The sequence below is a fragment of the Triticum aestivum genome, chromosome 5A (assembly GCF_018294505.1).
Source record: "Triticum aestivum cultivar Chinese Spring chromosome 5A, IWGSC CS RefSeq v2.1, whole genome shotgun sequence".
Lineage (NCBI taxonomy): Eukaryota > Viridiplantae > Streptophyta > Magnoliopsida > Poales > Poaceae > Triticum > Triticum aestivum.
The window spans coordinates 382,266,828-382,290,340 of NC_057806.1; the positions used below are offsets into that span (position 1 = coordinate 382,266,828).

Below are 23,513 nucleotides of genomic sequence, written 5' to 3' on the forward strand. Positions count from 1 at the left end.
CGCGGGCGGGTGCGAGCACGGGTGCGGCTAGGCAGGGCGCGGCCGGAGCGCGCTCACGACGGACAGCGGGCGGGGCGGCGCTAGCGACGGGCACAGGGGAGAAGGGGGTAGGTAGAGTGGTTCGGTGTCCTCACCCCCGTTGCAGGGGTTCGCCGGTGAGGCTCGACGGAGTCTGACGAGGAGGAGGTCGAGGACGGTGCGGCGACGTTGAGGTCGGGGCGGCGTGGCTTGATGTGGGCCGTCGAGGGAGAGGCGGGGAGGCGTCCGGTGAGGTGGCATCGGTCCAGCAGGTGGCGGTGGTCGGCGTTGGTGGCCGGGGCGGCACCTGGCGGCGGCGTCGGGGGCGAGTGCCCCGATCCCGATCTAGATCGGGGTAGGAGAGGAGCGTGGGGATCGTGGGAGGAGTAGGAGGCGTTGCGGGTGGTGGGCTAGGGTTACGGGGATAAGGGGAAGCAGGAATGGGCCGGCCTAGTCGGCCTGGCGGCCAGCTGGGCCGAACGGCCCGGGGGGGCTCCCTTCTTCCTTTTTTTATTAGTTTTCTGTTTTTTACTAGTTTTATAAAATACCAATGAGCAGCTAATTTAATAATACTAATTTGTCCGCTGCCATAATATTTTGGCATACTACCAAATTAGCTATACTATTATAACTTTATATAAGGCATTAAAATAATTAATTTTGCCCACTGCTTGGTTGTTTTGTGCATTTAAACATTATAAGAAAAGTTGGTTTCACCACAATAAACCATCTATGATTTATTTGCTACACTTGAACATTTTAGATTTGACTTTTGAAAACTTTTACCGTTTGACTTTATTTTAAAATTTGAATTTCGAAAGGGTTTTGAATCAATGCGAGTTTAACATCAGTAATCGAGGTGACGTGGCATCATTAGCAGAGGGTTACTGTAGCTTAATTATCCGAGCATCACAGCATACAAAGCTATTCAACAAAACAACAAAGAAACTTTGAAAATTTTAATTTATTTAAATTAACAATCTGATCATAAAGTGACAATTCATCATATCCCAATAAACACATCACTGATTACATCATATGCATCCCGACCATGTGATGCAGCTCATGAGAACTTTGTATTAAATCACAGACAAAAGATGCCATCTAGCAACTGCTATGGATCCTAAGGTTCTAAGGAAACTACTCACACATGGTCTTGGAGATAGCAAGGTTGATGAAGAAGCCCCCGGTGTGGATTCCCCCTCCGACAGGGTGCCGAAACAGGCCTCCCCTCGGAGCAGAAATTTGCGGCGGTGGAAAAATCGTAGAAAATTGTTTAGGGGGGTTTCGCGAAATATCAAATTCGGAAATTCACTTTGGCTCCTAGGTGTATATGCACCCATTGTCTAAATACACATTCTAAAAGGTTAAAAAAATTGAGAAAAAATCCCAAGCGTAAATCCGAACATTATATGTGTGTGCACCAAGTTTCGATGAAAAGGGACATTGTTTGTGGCTTGTGTAAAAAAGACAATTTTCGATGCTTGATTACAGCTATTCACGAGGCATTTGTTTATCATTTTTATACATGCCACAAAAAATGTCCTTTTTTCACCGAAATTTGGTGTGTGAACATAGGATGCCCGGATGTTCACGTGGGACATGTTCTTGAATTTTTTTACATTTTGGAATGTGGTTTTTATATACATTGCATAATATGTATATTTACACCTAGGAGGCGATTGCGGAAGAATGGATGGAAGGCGGTGCAGTGGGGTGCCAACTGGCCACCTGGTGCAGGTCCCTAGCTCCCCCCTAAGGTCTCGGTACTTTTTGAAATCTTTGTGACGCAAAAAAATTGTATTAAACCCTCAAGGTTTTTTACCTTCATATATATATATGAAAATTTTGTAATATAAAAACATACAGAAAACAACATCTGACTTTGAGCGCGGGATTAATAGGTTAGTCTAGAAAAATAATATAAATTGATATTAAAATATTCAAAAGTGATATTATAATAGTATAAAACAATAAAAAAATCATAGATACGTTTGAGACGTATCAATGCCTCAAAGAACCAGCGCACGACGACAACAACCATCGTCAATGAAAAAAAGTGTAAATCAAAAGTATTACATATGAACGCAGACGAAAGAGGACGAGATCCACGCAAATCCACCGAACACAAACATCAACGGAATCCCGCGAGATCCGCTAAAGACACACTCCCATATGCCCTCTAACAACGCAGGACGCATCATTGGATGGGAACTTGGCGGAGAAAACTTTACTCCATCTTTAGAAAGTCGTCACCATCACCTCATCTTTCTAAGTCAGACACAAAACCTAAACAATCTTTAAAAAAAATATGACCCTCCTATCGGCAAAGACCAGAAACCACCGCACCTCCATGACTGCGAGGCCACAAAAGTCATCAGAAAAGGCCACACAAACAACAAGAAGAGCAATTAAACAATACGGAATGACATTTAAGAAAGAAATATGTACAACATAAAAGAGCATCCTCTAGCAAGAAATGGGGATCAGATTGCACGTGTCCTCTGAAGATAACGCCACACCGAAACGGAAAATATAAACGCGGGGTGACAAATCCGACATTCCGGCCAGGCTTTCACCCACCAAAATTTACTGCGCACCGCGCCCCAACGCCAACGCGCCTCCCCTCCTTAAAACCTCTGATCCGAGGCCATTTCCGTCCCAGAAATCACAACGGGCCAATCCGCCATTAAACCCTAGGGAGAAGAACGCCCCGAAAGAAACCGATGCTTAGCGTAGCGAGAGGGAGTGCAGCTTGGCCAGTGCCCACTCATCCCTCGCACTCGCGCTGCGCCTTTTTATGGCTGCCTCTTTTGACCTTTTCCGTCTTTTTCCCTTTGATATATCCCGCATCACTAAAGCACACCGCAGGCAGGCAGGCAGGCAGCAGAACCGCCTTTGTTCGCTTTCGTCGTCCTCGCCCAAATTCCCATTGCGGCTACTGACATTTGTCCCCCCATCCCAGCGACCTCTCTCGCACCCGTCCATCCCTCTCGCCGTCCTATCTGCCGTAGTTCTCCGTGGTTTCGTTGGCCCGCAATCCGTTCCGCCTTGGGCTCCTGGTATGCGTTTGCTTGCTCTGTCACTCAAAGCTTTGCTTTGGGACCATCTTGAGTGACAGACTATTTCTTCAGTCTTCTTGTTGTTGCTGAACTGATCCGGCGATTGGTAGCTCAAAATCATTGGTGTTCATTTTGCAGACTGGTTTGGGACCTCGAGAGGATTCCTTGATCTCTCTGCTCTCTGCTTCTCATCTTGTTCTGGGTTTCCAGTTTAACATTTTTCTTCTGAGGAAATCTTGGGCATCTCTGCTGCCTTTCCCCTCTCCCCTTTTCAATCAACCAAGCGAAAAAGATTGTTCATCCTGAGCAGAGGAACAGTTCGACTGGGAAATGGCTGAAGTAAAACCGGAAGAGATGGTCCACCATCCGCCCATGGATCAGCTGCAGGGGTTTGAGTACTGCATAGACTCGAATCCTTCCTGGGGTCTGTGCCATCTCATCTCTCAACCGTTGGCATGTTGGATCAATCGGTATCTGTTTCTTACCCTGAATATTTGTGGGTCTCGCAGGAGAGGCAATTGGTTTGGGGTTCCAGCATTACATACTGTCCCTGGGAACTGCTGTGATGATCCCCACAATGTTGGTTCCTCTAATGGGTGGAAATGATGTGAGAACTTTCTCCCCCTTTTTCATGTTTGCTACACTCCTTGGTTAATTTGGTACAACATATTATTATTTTTACTGAAAAAATGTTGTTTGTTTGTGTGTTTACCAAAGCATGACAAGGCGAAAGTGGTTCAGACACTGCTATTTGTGACTGGGATAAAGACACTGCTCCAGACACTATTTGGCACTCGCCTTCCCACTGTCATTGGCGGCTCATATGCATATGTTGTTCCAGTCCTCTCCATAATCCATGACCGAACGCTTGCACAAATAGCGGATGGCCATACCGTAAGTATTAAAATGTTCTTCTACATTTTCTGTCTTGTAACAAGAATCATGGCAACTCGAATACGCCATCTCACTGATGCAAACATCCATGTTATACATTTCAGTTTACCTTTTTGTTCTATCTGCAGAGGTTCCTACAGACAATGAGAGCGACACAGGGTGCGTTGATAGTGTCGTCAAGCATTCAGATAATTCTTGGCTATAGCCAGTTGTGGGCAATATGTTCGAGGTACAAGAAACTCCCACTTCTCCTTTAACTGCTAGAATTTTCAGTCCAAAAGTTTAAACATTTATTTCTTGGCTCATGTCAGAATCTTAGTGTGTTAAAAATCTTATACTCAACCTGACAGATTATTTGCTTGAATTTTAGCAATTAGCATGTCATATTAACATGTGTTCATATACTGGACCAAATATGCGATTGTGGATATTTGTTGTTGCTTTTTTATTATATACTATCCTGGTCCCTGCCACCCTCCGTTATCCGTCCACTTTATGTGCCCATCAGTTTGAATAGTGGGGGTCACTTTAGATAAAGCGTAATATGCCGATGTGTTAAACAAAGGGTGGGCAAAAATATCCAAAAGCTGTTGGAACATGGTAACTACCTTCGCATCGAAGACAAGAATAAGAACATTAACAGTATGATATGCTTGTTGCAGGTTCTTTAGCCCACTTGGGATGGTTCCAGTGGTTTCATTGGTGGGGCTTGGCCTTTTCGAGAGAGGATTCCCAGTGGTAAAAGCTCTAGTGGCCTTACTTTTGTTCTGTTTAGCTCTAGTCACTTTGATGTTTGAAACTGATCACACTGGAGAATGGGGCCCCAGCTACTTATTTCTTACTCCCTCCGTTCACAAATATAAGATGTTCTAACTTTTTTGTAAATCAGATGTATATAGACACGTTTTAGTGTGTTTGTTCACTCATTTCAGTCCGTATGTAGTCCGCATTGAAATATCCAAAACATATATTTGTTAACGGAGGAAGTACAATTTTAAACATTCTCTGAGTTGCATGGCCTACCTTGCTAGTTTGATAATATAGTTATGTATTGTTTACTTGTGTACCAAAGTTTATTTGGAGCATGGATCTCTTATTGATTGGCACTTTAGCAACACTAGCCAATAGATAATATTTATTGCTACATATGGTAAGATGCACTCAGTACCAGATCATTTCTGTCTGTTTTAGTATATTTTAAAGTGTTCCTGGAGCAATCTTCAATGTCACTGAAAATATGTTTATTTTCTTAGTTTACCTCTATTATTTATAAAGTTAATAATTGTTCATATTTACTCAGGCAAGATCTCGTACTCTGTTAACTTGCCTTCTTTTTCTTGTAAAAACATTTAGCACCATGAGATTTATGTTGTCCTATACTGAGTTAATTCAGGAAGGATATTTTGTCAGGTTGCAAGCTGTGTGGAGATTGGCCTTCCGATGCTTATCCTATTTGTTGTGTTTTCCCAATATCTCAAGCATGTACATGTTCGGCATGTTCCGATTTTGGAGAGGTTCTCATTGCTGGTGTGCATTGCTCTTGTCTGGGTCTATGCCCACATTCTAACAGCAGGTGGTGCATATCATCACACTGCACTGCACACCCAGATCAGTTGCAGGACAGACCGTTCTAACCTTATCTCTTCAGCATTATGGTTTGTAAACCGGCTTGCATATCATTTGTTCATTTCCACATCATATTACATATCTCAGTTTAATTTTTTTACTCTCATAAGGATAAGCATCCCATATCCCTTGCAATGGGGGGCACCAACATTCAATGCAGACCATGCATTCGGCATGATGGCTGCAGTGATGGTGTCGCTAATAGAGGTACCATCTCATACTTGTCGAATACATGATTTCTCGAAGATTTTCTCAATATTTTTATATCCACCTGATTGGGTTGAAACCATTTGAGTTCTTCAGTCAACTGGCGCATTCAAGGCTGCTGCCCGGTTGGCAAGTGCAACACCCCCACCAGCATATGTCCTCAGTAGAGGCATCGGGTGGCAGGTTAGTGGCTGCATTCTCCTATCATCTTGTAGAGTTTTGTTAATATGTTAAGTCCAGTAGTTCTCATGAATTTGAGCATCAACTAGAATTGTCAGTGATTTGGTTTTTTACGGTTGTAGTCTTGTAGAACTACTCCCTAGTCACCACTGAACTTTTCTGAAAAGAAATGAAACTTTACAATGCATGATGACTGTGCATTCAGGGAATAGGTACCCTACTGGATGGGCTATTTGGCACTGCGACTGGCTCTACTGTTTCTGTGTGAGTGCATCTGAGCTTTCACTCTAAGAATGTTCTGTTGTGGCATGCCTAATATTATGCAGAATTTTTGGATGCAATGCAGTGAGAATGTTGGTCTTCTTGGGTCTACAAGGATTGGCAGCAGGAGAGTGATACAGATTTCTGCTGGTTTCATGATCTTCTTCTCCATATTAGGTAATTAAGGTTTCTCTTGAGCCACGAGCACGCATTTGCATTGGATTTTTCAGGGTTCTGAACATGTCGATGTTGTAGGAAAATTCGGGGCACTTTTTGCTTCCATTCCGTTTACAATATTCGCAGCCATATACTGTGTTATGTTTGGAATTATTGGTAAGTATCCTAGCAGGAAAAGTGGAAGATGTTTTCCTTTGTAGTTTCCTGAGTTCTCTAGCTAGATTTGAATAGCACGAATAATTTTGCTCGTTTGTTGTGTCTCCAGCGGCGGTTGGGCTATCCTTCCTACAATTCACCAACATGAACTCTATGCGCAACCTCTTCATCGTTGGTGTTTCACTCTTTCTTGGCTTATCGATACCAGAGTACTTTTCTCGGTATCTGACAGGTGCTCAAAATGGCCCGGTGCACACGAAGGCTGGATGGGTTCGTAACGTCACTTACCCCCACACCCCTAATTTGTACTAGTATGGACTCCCACAAGTCCACTGTCTCGAGATTTGAATTTGAAATGACATTTGCAAAAATGTCCAATCTAGTATCTGGCACAAAATAATAACACAAACTTAACTGATGGTAAAATGTTAGGAAGTTAATATGTAGTATGAAGTATTAACTCATACACTAATTTAGTACAGCAAAGATGATGCACAGCTTGTACACCACATTGCAGAAAGTTCATGTTCAAATCTACTCATACATTAATAGTGCCTTGTCAATGTTGTCAAAATGTCTCTCATCTCCATGCAAGAGTCCTATTTTGCATCATTTTGAAGTTGAGTTTGAATTGTATCATCCCTGACCTTCGATGCAGTTCAATGACTACATCAACACCATCTTCGCGTCCCCGCCGACTGTCGCTCTCATCATTGCTGTAGTCCTTGACAACACGCTAGATGTCAGAGATGCGGCGAAGGACAGGGGGATGCATTGGTGGGAGCGGTTCCGGACATTCCGAGGGGACAGCAGGAACGAAGAGTTTTACACCCTGCCCTTCAACCTCAACAGGTTCTTCCCACCATCTTGAGCAGAAGCTTCCAAAGTCCGGGTACTGCAAGCAGAGTACCAAATGAAGAAACCTTTGCATCCCAATACGGCATGTTTCTGAATTCTGATAGAGAAGAAGAGGAGAAGAGAAGTAGAGATGATAAGACCCGCATGCCGTTTTACTAGCGAAGGATGGAGGAATTTCCCTTCGAGCTGTCCGATTGTACATAGATATTTGTTTGCGTAGACAATGAATTAATGCTAGTTTTTGCTGTGTGCAATGTAAGATCTCATGAAACATTTGCGGACAGATGAGGCACATTGTTAGCGGTAGTTGAACCCACCGTAGAAAAGGGTATTCCAAACAAGCAAAAATTATAGCATGGCCCCAAGTGAAATGTGCCATTAATCCTTGTTGGCACACATCCGCGATATGCTGCTCAGATCATGTCGGCGTTGTTGCAATAAGACCCTTGTAAGAGTTAGTCGGTTTAGGAGCGGTCAAGGTAGGTTGATGTGGCACCCACGTGGTCGAGTTTTCCCTCGTGAACCGATTGTGGCCTTATTTGATCAAATAAACGAGTTTATGACCTAAATTTAACCACTTACTAAGTTATTGGCCTAAAGTGTGTGATCAGATTGAGATTTTTAAAACTGTGCAGTCGGATTGAGTAAATGGACCAATGACTCATTTCACTCCATTACTCCTAAGACCGGCACACATCGGTTGTCATGCCCACTTTTGATGAAGAAACAACAATACAAGTAAAAGTGTACACCCCGTTGCGGGATCCAACCACTATATGTCATGTCTTGGGTTTTCATCCAGATAGTATGTCTGAGTAGACTTTAAAACAGTGCCTTCAACAAGAACACAACGGGTAAAGCACCGTCATTGCCAAGCGCAACTATCAAAGATCGGACCTAGAGTTTTCACCTTGGAGCTAGATACTCGGTACTCAAAACAGCACCACAAAGCCGAAGCCACCTTGTGTCGCTGTCACCCCCCTTTGCAGAAGAAGGCGTCACGGAAGGGGTCCAACACACCATGGGCATGGGAAATTGAAATCCAAACCTTTCCATGGCATTCGTTCCTGGTGGTAGCCGCTCATGTGCATATGCTTGACGGGTCACGCGGATATCATGCGGCCGGTCAAATCTATGCATACGAGCACAAGACTATCGCACAACACGGGGATCGAACGTCGCCGGAAACTACCGAGGCCGGCGATAGCAAAGCACCAAGCCATGGCGGCAATTCCATGGACGTCACAAGCCGTAGCGCCATTCCACACCTGCACATATTCGTGTCGTTGTTGTTGAAAATATGAGCAAATTATTACGAGATTTAATCCGAATAAACAGAAGATAAATCATGACCACAGCAGCAGACATTAAACTAATCATGCGAACTAGCATAGCAGATGAACATATCACATCTAGGGCACATATTAAAAGCATGAATTCTACCACGATCTCGAACAGGAAGAATAGAATCACATACGATGCAGCGGGTGCAGCACCGCCGGCGTTGACGTTGTCGCCCATGTCGTCGAGGACGAGGTTGCCGAGGTCGGGGAAGAAGTCATCGTTCGCGAAGTCGTCGCTGCCAGCAGTCGCGCGAGTGCGCTCCCCAAAAACCTGATCGCCCCTCTCCCGTACAGGATCACGAGAGGCGGGGTTTCGGAGGCCTGCTGTCCCTTCTCGCGGTGCACGCCGGAAGGAGGGATGGAGAAGACTTGCTTGGCGGCGCAATGATCTGGAACGGTGGTGAGAAACCATACGAAGCGGTGGCGGCTAGGATAGACGTCTGCCTGACTATATAGTGCGGGCCGGGTAGGTCGTGGGAGTAAACCCCACGTCCGAGTCATCACGATCCAAAAGAATCGGAAACGGTTCAGTAATTAACGCGTCCGTTAATTATTAATTAATGACTCATTAATTTTCCCATGCAACAAAAATATAGATAACGTGCATAGCTCTGTCCTTGGCTCGGCTCAATCCCGCAACCCGCGGCGCGTCGCATCGTGACGAGGCGAGGCGAGGCGTGGTGTGGCGTGGCGTGGCGTGGCGTGGCGAGGCGAGCGAGGAGGAGGAGCGCGCGTGTAGGTCTCCTCTTCTCATGCTCATACAAGTGGTTGAAGAGTTCACCTTATAAAAAGGTGCAACTCTCTCTCAACTTCCGGGGTGGGAATAAACTTTAGCCTCACTCACTCCACTCACATGTGTGCATGAATGGGCCAAGAGAATTTCAGAATTTTAGTTAGGCTTTGGGCCAAAGGCCTACTAGCAAAATTCTAACAATCCCCCACAAAGTCTCATTGGCACATCTCATCATTTAGTTTCAAAACATTGTTTTATATATAGGTGCTTAGTGGAGACTGTGAAGTTGAACTTTCACTTAGAAATTTATGCTACACTAGATCACAACTTGAATAGTGGACTATGCCTTGAACTACAAGTTTTCTGTGAAACTAGTTTCACACAAATTCTTGACCGATACTGGGCTGCCGCAAGGCTTCCCCACGGGTGGAGCGTATACGTCATACTCCAGGGCCTTTCATGAATTTATCAGAGAACACCCAATTCTCACAGACTGCGACGTTAACAGTCAAATTCATATAGGTGTATTCCTCAGAAGATGTTCTGCAGGACAACATCTCTGCTTACCCGAATAAGCCACTTGGAACACATTAAGATAAGTATCAACCTGCCATGCAGATAAGGAGAGTATTGCATCTTCACGGAGTGGGATAATTAATATAGGGATACTCTCCTCCCAGCTGACCAACCGCTTGTCTCTCATTTCTACTTCACGGGATCTCTGATCACATAGAGTGGGTTACCACTATGGACAACTCATGAGGTGGGTCTCAAACCCATCTCCATCGATGCATTATCTATCACATTACATGATAGACCCTTTGTGAAGGGATCTGCCAAGTTTTTCGACGTTTGGATATAATCCAACGTAATAACTCGGGAGTTCCTCAATTTTCTGACAGATTTTAGTCTTCTCTTCACATGCCTTGAGGACTTCATATTGTCCTTAGAACTGTTTATCTTGACGATCACAGTTTGATTATCACAGTTCATCAGGATAGGGGGTATTGGTTTTTCAACCATAGGTAAGTCCATTAAGAGTTCACGAAGCCACTCTGCTTCAACAGTGGCAGTGTCTAATGCTGTGAGTTCTGCTTCCATAGCTGACCTCATTAAGATGGTCTGCTTGCAAGACTTCCAGGAAACAGCGCCACCACCAAGTGTAAAAACATAACCACTTGTGGCCTTAATATCATCAGCATCAGATATCCAGTTTGAGTCACTATAACCCTCCAGTATCCTCGGATACCCGGTGTAGTGAATCCCATAGCTCGCGGTGCCTTTCAAATAGTGCATAACTCTCTCAAGCGCATGACAATGATCATCTCCCGGTTTTGACACAAACCGACTCAGCTTGCTCACAGCAAAAGAGATGTCAGGCCTCGTGGCACTCGCCAAATACATAAGCGAGCCAATAATCTGAGAATACCTCAGTTGATCTCTAGCAATCCGTCGATTCTTTTGAAGCAACACACTAGCATCATATGGAGTTGGAGAAGGCGTGCAGTCGCTATACCCAAAACGACTCAAGACCTTTTCCACATAATGAGACTGAAGCAGTGTGATCCCACCATTCTCATCTCTCAACAGCTTGATGTTTAAGATAACTTCAGCTACTCCTAGATCCTTCATCTCAAAACAGCGAGATAAGAAATCCTTAACCTCCTTGATTAAATCAAGTTTGGTTCCAAAGATCAATATGTCATCGACATACAGACAAAGAATAACTCCTTCGCCCCCACCATAGCGATAGTACACGCACTTGTCACCATCGTTTACTACATAGCCGGTAGCAGTTAATGTTCTTTCGAACTTCTCATGCCACTTCTTAGGAGCTTGTTTAAGGCCATATAAAGACTTTAATAACTTGCACACCTTTCCTTCTTGACCAGGTACTACAAAACCATCTGGCTGATCCATGTAAATTTCCTCCTTCAACTCTCCATTGAGGAAAGCCGTCTTAACGTCCATTTGATGAACGAGAAGACCATGTGAGGCAGCCAGTGATAGTAGCACCCGAATTGTGGTCAGTCTAGCCACGGGTGAGTAAGTATCAAAGAAGTCTTCACCTTCTTTCTAGGTATAACCCTTGGCCACAAGCCGTGCCTTGTACTTTTCAATCGTACCATCAGGTCTAAACTTCTTCTTGAACACCCACTTACATCCTATAGGTTTGCACCCATAAGGACGGTCAGTGATCTCCCAGGTACCGTTAGCTAAGATGGAATCCATCTCGCTACGTACAGCTTCCTTCCAGTAGTCAGCATCAGGAGATGCATAGGCTTCTGAAATAATCCTGGGTGTGTCATCCACGAGGTACACAATGAAATCATCACCAAAAGACTTTGCAGTCCTCTGTCTCTTACTCCTCATAGGAGTTCCATTGTTACCCTCAAAAGGATTCTCAACGTGTTCCATCGCAATGGTGGGTTCAGGAATTACAGTGAATTCCTCACTAGATGGAGTATGTATCTCCTGATTTGATGAACTCGACATATCCTTCATAGGAAATATGTCCTCAAAGAAAGTTGCATCATTTGATTCCATAATCGTACCAACATGCATGTCGGATACCTCAGATTTTATTATCAAAAATCTATAGCCGATGCTATGAAAAGCATAGCCCAGAAGAACACAATCCACGGTTTTTGGTCCAAGCTTGCGCTTCTTGGGAATTGGTATATTGACTTTCGCCAAACAACCCCAAGTACGTAGGTAAGAGAGTTTCAACCTTTTCCTTTCCCATTCCTAAATGGAGTCATGGTCTTATGCTTTGTGGAAACTCGGTTTAGGACATGACACGCAGTCATTAGCGCCTCCCCCCACCATTCCTTGGATAGACCCGAAGTGTCTAACATGGTGTTAACCATATCAGTTAGAGTTCGGTTCTTTCTTTCGGCTACCCCATTTGACTGGGGTGAGTAGGGAGGCGTCCTCTCATGGATTATACCATGTTCCGCACAAAACAGATCAAATTCATTGGAAAAATACTCTCCACCACGATCGGACCTAAGCCGTTTAATTTTTCGATCAAGTTGGTTCTCTACCTCAGCTTTATAGTTTTTAAAGAAAGTCAAAGCCTCATCTTTTGATTTCAGAAGATACACATAACAATATCTAGTGGAGTCATCAATCAACGTCATGAAGTATCTCTTTCCACCTTTTGTCAACACGCCATTCATCTCACAAAGATCAGAATGTATAAGCTCTAGTGGCGCCAAGCCTCTTGCCTCTGTAGTCTTATGGGACTTGCGAGGTTGCTTAGCTTGCACACATACTTGGCACTTGGAGCCTTTGATAGTAGAGATTTTTGGAATTAAATTCATATTGGCTAACCGCGTCATGCAACCAAAGTTAATATGACAGAGTCGTGAATGCCAAATATCAGACTCATTATTGTGGCAAACATTATTAATAACTTTAGTGCAAATATCTAACAAAGATAGGCGGAACAAGCCTCCGCACTCATAGCCTTTTACAACAAATTGTCCACACTTAGAAATTACAACTTTATTGGATTCGAAAACCAACTTAAAACCATCTCGACATAAACGGGAACCGCTAACGAGATTTTTATTGATGGACATCACATGATGAACGTTCTTCAGACGCACAGTCTTGCCCGAAGTAAACTTCAGATCGACCGTACCAACACCTCGAACGATGGCATGTGACCCGTTCCCCATCAGCACGGGTGAAGTCCCTGTTGCCTGGTAAGAAGAAAACATGGAGGCGTCAGCACAAACATGTACATTGGCACCGGTGTCAATTAACCAATCAGGGGATTGAAATACTGAAAGGATGGTAGGAAAAATACCGTACCCTGATTCCTTCATATCAGTATCACCGATGACAACATTAGCGGACTTGTTGCTCTTCTCATGTTCGCGCTCCTCAAAGCGGTTAGGACACTTTGGAGCCCAGTGATTAGGATCACCGCAGACATGGCAAAGTCCCTTCCCCTTCTTATGATAATTCTTCTTGAAGTTGGTAGAATGTGATGGTTTGTTCTTTGTATCAAACTTGCCTTTGCCCTGAGTTTTGTTCTTATTGTTTTTGAACTTGTTGGGCTGGGAGTTCTTCTTCTATACCATGTGGGCACTAGAACCTCCCTCAGCAACTCGAGCACGTGTGTCCTTTGCTCTCGCCTTCTCTTCAACATCAAGAGTACCAATGAGATCCGCAACGGAAAACTCCTGTCTCTTGTGTTTCAGGGAAGTAGCAAAATTGTTCCACGAAGGTGGAAGCTTGGCAATGATGCCTCCGGCAACAAATTTGTCCGACAACACACACTTGAAGTACTCAAGTTCTTTTGCGAGCGACTGTATCTCATGAGCCAGCTGTACAACAGGGCGCTCATCAGTCATCTTGTAGTCATAGAATTGCTCCATGACGTACAACTCGCTGCCGGCGTCCGAGGCACCAAACTTGGCCTCGAGGACAGCCCACATGTCCTTGTCGTTGTCAAACGACATATACGAATCCACAATGGAGTCATCAAGAACACTCAGAAGAGCGCCTTTAAAGAGGGTATCGATCTTCTCAAAAGCTTCCAGCTATGCTGGACTAAGATCGCCCTCAGGCTTGCCCTTGGTGGCATCATAGCAGCCCATGGTCTGAAACCAGTAGACTGCTCTCGTGCGCCACCTCTTATATTGCGCCCCCTTAAAGGCAGGCGGCTTCAGATGCGCAGCAAAACCACTCGGAGTAAATTGCCTATCATCGGGTTTTTGGATTGATGGAAATATGAGCAAATTACTACGAGATTTAATCCGAATAAACAGAAGAGAAATCATGACCACAACAGCAGAGATTAAACTAATCATGTGAACTAGCATAGCAGATGAACATATCAAATCTAGGGCACATACTAGAAGCATGAATTCTACCACAATCTCGAACAGGAAGGATAGAATCACGTACGGTGCAGCGGGTGCAGCACCGCCAGTGTTGACGTTGTCTCCCATGTCGTCGAGGACGAGGTTGCCGAGGTCGGGGAAGAAGTCGTCGTTCGCGAAGTCGTCGCTGCCAGCAGTCGCGCAAGTGCGCTCCCCAAAAATCTGATCGCCCCTCTCCCGTACAGGATCACGAGAGGCGAGGTTCCGGAGGCCTGCTGTCCCTTCTCGCGGTGCACGCCGGAAGGAGGGATGGAGAAGACTTGCTTGGTGGTGCAATGATCTGGAACGGTGGTGAGAAACCATACTAAGCGGCGGCGGCTAGGGTAGACGTCTGCCTGACTATATAGTGCGGGCCGGGTAGGTCGTGGGAGTAAACCCCACGTCCGAGTCATCACGATCCAAAAGAATCGGAAACGGTTCAGTAATTAACGCGTCCGTTAATTATTAATTAATGACTCATTAATTTTCCCATGCAGCAAAAATATAGACAACGTGCATAGCTCTGTCCTTGGCTCGGCTCAATCCCGCAACCCGCGGCGCGTCGTGACGAGGCGTGGCTTGGCGTGGCGAGGCGAGCGAGGAGGAGGAGCGCGCGTGTAGGTCTCCTCTTCTCATGCTCATACAAGTGGTAGAAGAGCTCACCTTATAAAGAGGTGCAACTCTCTCTCAACTTCCGGGGTGGGAATAAACTTTAGCCTCACTCACTATGTGTGCATGAATGGGCCAAGAGAATTTCAGAATTTTAGTTGGGCTTTGGGCCAAAGGCCTACTAGCAAAATTCCAACAATCCCCCACAAAGTCTCATTGGCACATCTCATCATTTAGTTCCAAAACATTGTTTTGTATATCGGTGATTAGTGGAGACTGTGAAGTTGAACTTCCACTTAGAAATTTATGCTACACTAGATCACAACTTGAATAGTGGACTATGCCTTGAACTACAAGTTTTCTGTGAAACTAGTTTCACACAAATTCTTGACTGATACTGGGCTGCCGCAAGGTTTCCCCACGGGTGGAGCGTATACGTCATACTCCAGGGCCTTTCATGAATTTATCAGAGAACACCCAATTCTCACAGACTGCGACGTTAACAGTCAAATTCATATAGGTGTGTTCCTCAGAAGATGTTCTGCAGGACAACATCTCTGCTTACCCGAATAGGCCACTTGGAACACATTAAGATAAGTATCAACCTGCCATGCAGATTAGGAGAGTATTGCATCTTCACGGAGTGGGATAATTAATATAGGGATACTCTCCTCCCAGCTGACCAACAGCTTGTCTCCCACTTCTACTTCACGGGATCTCCGATCACATAGAGTGGGTTACCACTATGGACAACTCATGAGGTGGGTCTCAAACCCATCTCCATCGATGCATTATCTATCACATTACGTGATAGACCCTTTGTGAAGGGATCTGCCAAGTTTTTTGATGTTTGGATATAATCCAACGTAAAAACTCCGGAGTTCCTCAATTTTCTGACAGATTTTAGTCTCCTCTTCACATGCCTTGAGGACTTCATATTGTCCTTAGAACTGTTTATCTTGACGTTCACAGTTTGGTTATCACAGTTCATCAGGATAGGGGGTATTGGTTTTTCAACCATAGGTAAGTCCATCAAGAGTTCACGAAGCCACTCTGCTTCAACAGTGGCAGTGTCTAATGCTGTGAGTTCTGCTTCCATAGTTGACCTCGTTAAGATGGTCTGCTTGCAAGACTTCCAGGAAACAGCGCCACCACCAAGTGTAAAAACATAACCACTTGTGGCCTTAATCTCATCAGCATCAGATATCCAGTTTGAGTCACTATAACCCTCCAGTACCCTTGGATACCCGGTGTAGTGAATCCCATAGCTCGCGGTGCCTTTCAAATAGCGCATAACTCTCTCAAGCGCATGCCAATGATCATCTCCCGGTTTTGACACAAACCGACTCAGCTTGTTCACAGCAAAAGAGATGTCAGGCCTCGTGGCACTCGCCAAATACATAAGCGAGCCAATAATCTGAGAATACCTCAGTTGATCTCTAGCAATCCGTCGATTCTTTCGAAGCAACACACTAGCATCATATGGAGTTGGAGAAGGCGTGCAGTCGCTATACCCAAAACGACTCAAGACCTTTTCCACATAATGAGACTGAAGCAGTGTGATCCCACCATTCTCATCTCTCAACAGCTTGATGTTTAAGATAACTTCAGCTACTCCTAGATCCTTCATCTCAAAACAGCGAGATAAGAAATCCTTAACCTCCTTGATTAAATCAAGTTTGGTTCCAAAGATCAGTATGTCGTCGACATACAGACAAAGAATAACTCCTTCGCCCCCACCATAGCGATAGTACACGCACTTGTCACCATCGTTTACTACAAAGCCGGCAGCAGTTAATGTTCTTTCGAACTTCTCATGCCACTCCTTAGGAGCTTGTTTAAGGCCATATAAAGACTTTAATAACTTGCACACCTTTCCTTCTTGACCAAGTACTACAATACCATCTGGCTGATCCATGTAAATTTCCTCCTTCAACTCTCCATTGAGGAAAGCCGTCTTAACGTCCATTTGATGAACGAGAAGACCATGTGAGGCAGCGAGTGATAGTAGCACCCGAATTGTGGTCAGTCTAGCCACGGGTGAGTAAGTATCAAAGAAGTCTTCACCTTCTTTCTGGGTATAACCCTTGACCACAAGCCGTGCCATGTACTTTTCAATCGTACCATCAGGTCTAAGCTTCTTCTTGAACACCCACTTACATCCTACAAGTTTGCACCCATAAGGACGGTTAGTGATCTCCCAGGTACTGTTAGCTAAGATGGAATCCATCTCGCTACGTACAGCTTCCTTCCAGTAGTCAGCATCCGGAGATGCATAGGCTTCTGAAATAGTCCTGGGTGTGTCATCCACGAGGTACACAATGAAATCATCACCAAAAGACTTTGCAGTCGTCTGTCTCTTACTCCTCATAGGAGTTCCATTGTTACCCTCAACAGGATTCTCAACGTGTTCCATCGCAATGGTGGGTTCAGGAATTACAGTGAATTCCTCACTAGATGGAGTAGGTATCTCCTGATTTGATGAACTCGACATATCCTTCATAGGAAATATGTCCTCAAAGAAAGTTGCATCATTTGATTCCATAATCGTACCAACATGCATGTCGGATACCTCCGATTTTATTATCAAAAATCTATAGCCGATGCTATGAAAAGCATAGCCCAGAAGAACACAATCCACGGTTTTTGGTCCAAGCTTGCGCTTCTTGGGAATTGGTATATTGACTTTCGCCAAACAACCCCAAGTACATAGGTAAGAGAGTTTCAACATTTTCCTTTCCCATTCCTCAAATGGAGTCATGGTCTTATGCTTTGTGGGAACTCGGCTTAGGACATGACACGCAGTCATTAGCGCCTCCCCCCACCATTCCTTGGATAGACCCGAAGTGTCTAACATGGTGTTAACCATATCAGTTAGAGTTCGGTTCTTTCTTTCGGCTACCCCATTTGACTGGGGTGAGTAGGGAGGCTTCCTCTCATGGATTATACCATGTTCCGCACAAAACAGATCAAATTCATTGGAAAAATACTCTCCACCACGATCGGACCTAAGCCGTTTAATTTTTCGATCAAGTTGGTTCTCTACATCAGCTTTATAGTTTTTAAAGAAAGTCAAAGCCTCATCTTTTGATTTCAGAAGATACACATAACAATATCTAGTGGAGTCATCAATCAACATCATGAAGTATCTCTTTCCACCTTTTGTCAACACGCCATTCATCTCACAAAGATCAGAATGTATAAGCTCTAGTGGCGCCAAGTCTCTTGCCTCTATAGTCTTATGGGACTTGCGAGGTTGCTTAGCTTGCACACATACTTGGCACTTGGAGCCTTTGACAGTAGAGATGTTCGGAATTAAATTCATATTGGCTAACCGCATCATGCAACCAAAGTTAATATGACAGAGTCGTGAATGCCAAATATCAGACTCATTATTGTGGCAAACATTATTAATAACTTTAGTGCAAATATCTAACAAAGATAGGCGGAACAAGCCTCCGCACTCATAGCCTTTTCCAACAAATTGTCCACACTTAGAAATTACAACTTTATTGGATTCGAAAACCAACTTAAAACCATCTCGACATAAATGGGAACCGCTAACGAGATTTTTATTGATGGACGACACATGATGAACGCTCTTTAGACGCACAGTCTTGCCCGTAGTAAACTTCAGATCGACCGTACCAACACCTCGAACGATGGCATGTGACCTGTTCCCCATCAGCATGGGTGAAGTCCCTGTTGCCTGGTAAGAAGAAATCATGGAGGCGTCAGCACAAACATGTACATTGGCACCAGTGTCAATTAACCAATCAGGGGATTGAAATACTAAAAGGATGGTAGGAAAAATACCGTACCCTGATTCCTTCATATCAGTATCACCGATGACAACATTAGCGGACTTGCCGCTCTTCTCATGTTCGCGCTCCTCAAAGCGGTTAGGACACTTTGGAGCCCAGTGATTAGGATCACCGCAGACATGGCAAAGTCCCTTCCCCTTCTTATGATAATTCTTCTTGAAGTTGGTAGAATGTGATGGCTTGTTCTTTGTATCAAACTTGCCTTTGCCCTGAGTTTTGTTCTTATTGTTTTTGAACTTGTTGGGCTGGGAGTTCTTCTTCTGTACCATGTGGGCACTAGAACCTCCCTCAGCAACTCGAGCACGTGTGTCCTTTGCTCTCGCCTTCTCTTCAACATCAAGAGTACCAATGAGATCCGCAACGGAAAACTCCTGTCTCTTGTGTTTCAGGGAAGTAGCAAAACTTTCCATGAAGGTGGAAGCTTGGCAATGATGCCTCCGGCAACAAATTTACTCAAGTTCTTTTGCGAACGACTGTATCTCATGAGCCTGCTGTACAACAGGGCGCTCATCAGTCATCTTGTAGTCATAGAATTGCTCCATGACGTACAACTCGCTACTGGCGTCCGAGGCACCAAACTTGGCCTCGAGCGCAGCCCACATGTCCTTGCCGTTGTCAAACGACATATACGAATCCACAATGGAGTCAAGAACACTCAGAAGAGCGCCTTTAAAGAGGGTATCGATCTTCTCATAAGCTTCCAGCTGTGCTGGATTAAGATCGCCCTCAGGCTTGCCCTTGGTGGCATCATAGCAGCCCATGGTCTGAAACCAGTAGACTGCTCTCGTGCGCCACCTCTTATATTGCGCCCCCTTAAAGGCAGGCGGCTTCAGATGCGCAGCAAAACCACTCGGAGTAAATTGCCTATCATCAGGTTTTTGGATTGTTGGAAATATGAGCAAATTACTACGAGATTTAATCCGAATAAACAGAAGATAAATCATGACCACAGCAGCAGAGATTAAACTAATCATGCGAACTAGCATAGCAGATGAACATATCACATCTAGGGCACATACTAGAAGCATGAATTCTACCACGATCTCGAACAGGAAGGATAGAATCACATACGGTGCAGCGGGTGCAGCACCGCCGGCGTTGACATTGTCGCCCATGTCATCGAGGACGAGGTTGCCGAGGTCGGGGAAGAAGTCATCGTTCCCGAAGTCATCGCTGCCAGCAGTCGCGCGAGTGCGCTCCCCAAAAACCTGATCGCCCCTCTCCCGTACAGGATCACGAGAGGCGGGGTTCCGGAGGCCTGCTGTCCCTTCTTGCGATGCACGCCGGAAGGAGGGATGGAGAAGACTTGTTTGGCGGCGCAATGATCTGGAACGGTGGTGAGAAACCATATGAAGCGGCGGCGGCTAGGGTAGACGTATGCCTGACTATATAGTGCGGGCCGGGTAGGTCGTGGGAGTAAACCCCACGTCCGAGTCATCACGATGCAAAAGAATCGGAAACGGTTCAGTAATTAACGCGTCCGTTAATTATTAATTAATGACTCATTAATTTTCCCATGCAACAAAAATATAGACAACGTGCATAGCTCTGTCCTTGGCTCGGCTCAATCCCGTAACCCGCGGCTCGTCGTGACGAGGCGTGGTATGGCGTGGCGAGGCGAGCGAGGAGGAGGAGCGCGCGTGTAGGTCTCCTCTTCTCATGCTCATACAAGTGGTAGAAGAGCTCACCTTATAAAGAGGTGCAACTCTCTCTCAACTTCCGGGGTGGGACTAAACTTTAGCCTCACTCACTCCACTCACATGTGTGCATGAATGGGCCAAGAGAATTTCAGAATTTTAGTTGGGCTTTGGGCCAAAGGCCTACTAGCAAAATTCCAACAATCCCCCACAAAGTCTCATTGGCACATCTCATCATTTAGTTCCAAAACATTGTTTTATATATCGGTGCTTAGTGGAGACTGTGAAGTTGAACTTCCACTTAGAAATTTATGCTACACTAGATCACAACTTGAATAATGGACTATGCCTTGAACTACAAGTTTTCTGTGAAACTAGTTTCACACAAATTCTTTACCGATACTGGGCTGCCGCAAGGCTTCCCCACGGGTGGAGCGTATACGTCATACTCCAGGGCCTTTCATGAATTTATCAAAGAACACCCAATTCTCACAGACTGCGACGTTAACAGTCAAATTCATATAGGTGTGTTCCTCAGAAGATGTTCTGCAGGACAACATCTCCGCTTACCCGAATAAGCCATTTGGAACACATTAAGATAAGTATCAACCTGCCATGCAGATCAGGAGAGTATTGCATCTTCACGGAGTGGGATAATTAATATAGGGATACTCTCCTCCCAGCTGACCAACAGCTTGTCTCCCACTTCTACTTCACGGGATCTCCGATCACATAGAGTGGGTTACCACTATGGACAACTCATGAGGTGGGTCTCAAACCCATCTCCATCGATGCATTATCTATCACATTACGTGATAGACCCTTTGTGAAGGGATCTGCCAAGTTTTTCGACGTTTGGATATAATCCAACATAAAAACTCCGGAGTTCCTCAATTTTCTGGCAGATTTTAGTCTCCTCTTCACATGCCTTGAGGACTTCATATTGTCCTTAGAACTGTTTATCTTGACGATCACAGTTTGATTATCACAGTTCATCAGGATAGGGGGTATTGGTTTTTCAACCATAGGTAAGTCCATCAAGAGTTCACGAAGCCACTCTGCTTCAACAGTGGCAGTGTCTAATGCTGTGAGTTCTGCTTCCATAGTTGACCTCGTTAAGATGGTCTGCTTGCAAGACTTCCAGGAAACAACGCCACCACCAAGTGTAAAAACATAACCACTTGTGGCCTTAATCTCATCAGCATCAGATATCCAGTTTGAGTCACTATAACCCTCCAGTACCCTTGGATACCCGATGTGGTGAATCCCATAGCTCGCGGTGCCTTTCAAATAGCGCATAACTCTCTCAAGCGCATGCCAATGATCATCTCCCGGTTTTGACACAAACCGACTCAGCTTGCTCACAGCAAAAGAGATGTCAGGCCTCGTGGCACTCGCCAAATACATAAGCGAGCCAATAATCTGAGAATACCTCAGTTGATCTCTAGCAATCCGTTGATTCTTTCGAAGCAACACACTAGCATCATATGGAGTTGGAGAAGGCGTGCAGTCGCTATACCCAAAACGACTCAAGACCTTTTCCACATAATGAGACTGAAGCAGTGTGATCCCACCATTCTCATCTCTCAACAGCTTGATGTTTAAGATAACTTCAGCTACTCCTAGATCCTTCATCTCAAAACAGCGAGATAAGAAATCCTTAACCTCCTTGATTAAATCAAGTTTGGTTCCAAAGATCAATATGTCGTCGACATACAGACAAAGAATAACTCCTTCGCCCCCACCATAGCGATAGTACACGCACTTGTCACCATCATTTACTACAAAGCCGGCAGCAGTTAATGTTCTTTCGAACTTCTCATGCCACTCCTTAGAAGCTTGTTTAAGTCCATATAAAGACTTTAATAACTTGCACACCTTTCCTTCTTGACCAGGTACTACAAAACCATCTGGCTGATCCATGTAAATTTCCTCCTTCAACTCTCCATTGAGGAAAGCCGTCTTAACGTCCATTTGATGAACGAGAAGACCATGTGAGGCAGTCAGTGATAGTAGCACCCGAATTGTAGTCAGTCTAGCCACGGGTGAGTAAGTATCAAAGAAGTCTTCACCTTCTTTCTGGGTATAACCCTTGGCCACAAGCCGTGCCTTGTACTTTTCAATCGTACCATCAGGTCTAAGCTTCTTCTTGAACACCCACTTACATCCTACAGGTTTGCACCCATAAGGACGGTCAGTGATTTCCCAGGTACCGTTAGCTAAGATGGAATCCATCTCGCTACGTACAGCTTCCTTCCAGTAGTCAGCATCAGGAGATGCATAGGCTTCTGAAATAGTCCTGGGTGTGTCATCCACGAGGTACACAATGAAATAATCACCAAAAGACTTTGCAGTCCTCTGTCTCTTACTCCATATGATGCCATCGTCCACTCGCCAAATACATAAGCGAGCCAATAATCTGACAGTTGTTGTCGTCGCTTCGCCGCTACCATCGTCCACCGTACCTCGAGCCACCGCCGTCAAATCTATTATAGATGATGAAGGCCCGTAATCACACATGGCTGCCCACACAGCAGAGCGGCACGACGACCACCTAGGGAACCCGGCCGGGGCCGCCATCCCGGCGACCAAAACTCCATCAGCCGCGTCGCTAGAGAACGCCACGTGAGGAAAAATATAAATAAAGCGAGTATATGTAGTTTAGCTAATTTAATCATTCTCATCCCGACCTTAGCTCAGTTGGTAGAGCGGAGGACTGTAGTATGTTGCAGCTAAATCCTTACTCCCTCCGTCCTTTAAAGAGTGTACTTCCAACTTTGTTGGAGGGTCAAACTATTTCAAAGTTTGACCGAGTTTGTGCAAAAATATATCAATGTTTGTGAAATCAAATAGGTATATTATGAAAGTATATTTTATCACGAATCTAATGCTACTAATTTGATGGCATAAATGTTGATGTATTATTATATAAACACGGTCAAATATAAAAAAGTTTGACTTTCCAAGAAAGTTGGAAGTACACTCTTTAAAGGACGGAGGGAGTAGGTCACTGGTTCGAATCCGGTAGGTCGGATTATTCCTTTTTTAGTG

At 44.8% G+C, this 23,513-nt stretch overlaps 1 protein-coding gene across 2 annotated transcripts; it reads left to right on the plus strand.

Moving 5' to 3' along the window:
- Positions 1-2,770: 2,770 nt before the first annotated feature.
- Positions 2,771-7,795, plus strand: LOC123103493 (nucleobase-ascorbate transporter 2). 2 transcript variants are annotated; one of them, XM_044525098.1, is made up of 14 exons: positions 2,790-3,080; positions 3,219-3,504; positions 3,590-3,687; positions 3,798-3,974; positions 4,103-4,203; positions 4,637-4,712; positions 5,385-5,629; positions 5,711-5,807; positions 5,904-5,990; positions 6,193-6,251; positions 6,334-6,425; positions 6,504-6,581; positions 6,691-6,851; positions 7,240-7,795. In XM_044525098.1, the coding sequence occupies exons 2-14, from the start codon at positions 3,411-3,413 to the stop codon at positions 7,450-7,452; spliced, it is 1,578 nt and encodes a 525-aa protein (XP_044381033.1). In that variant the 5' UTR covers positions 2,790-3,080; positions 3,219-3,410; the 3' UTR covers positions 7,453-7,795. The 2 variants fall into 2 exon arrangements, with proteins under 2 accessions (XP_044381032.1, XP_044381033.1); XM_044525097.1 differs by having other exon boundaries at positions 2,771-3,080; positions 5,385-5,807.
- The last annotated feature ends 15,718 nt before the right edge of the window (positions 7,796-23,513 follow it).

Coding starts and splice junctions, on each gene's coding strand:
- LOC123103493 (XM_044525097.1), top strand. CDS start 3,411: ATGGCTGAAGTAAAACCGGAAGAGATGGTCCACCATCCGCCCATGGAT. Junction 3,505..3,589: donor AGACTCGAATCCTTCCTGGG/GTCTGTGCCATC, acceptor TGGGTCTCGCAG/GAGAGGCAATTGGTTTGGGG. Junction 6,252..6,333: donor ACTGGCTCTACTGTTTCTGT/GTGAGTGCATCT, acceptor GATGCAATGCAG/TGAGAATGTTGGTCTTCTTG.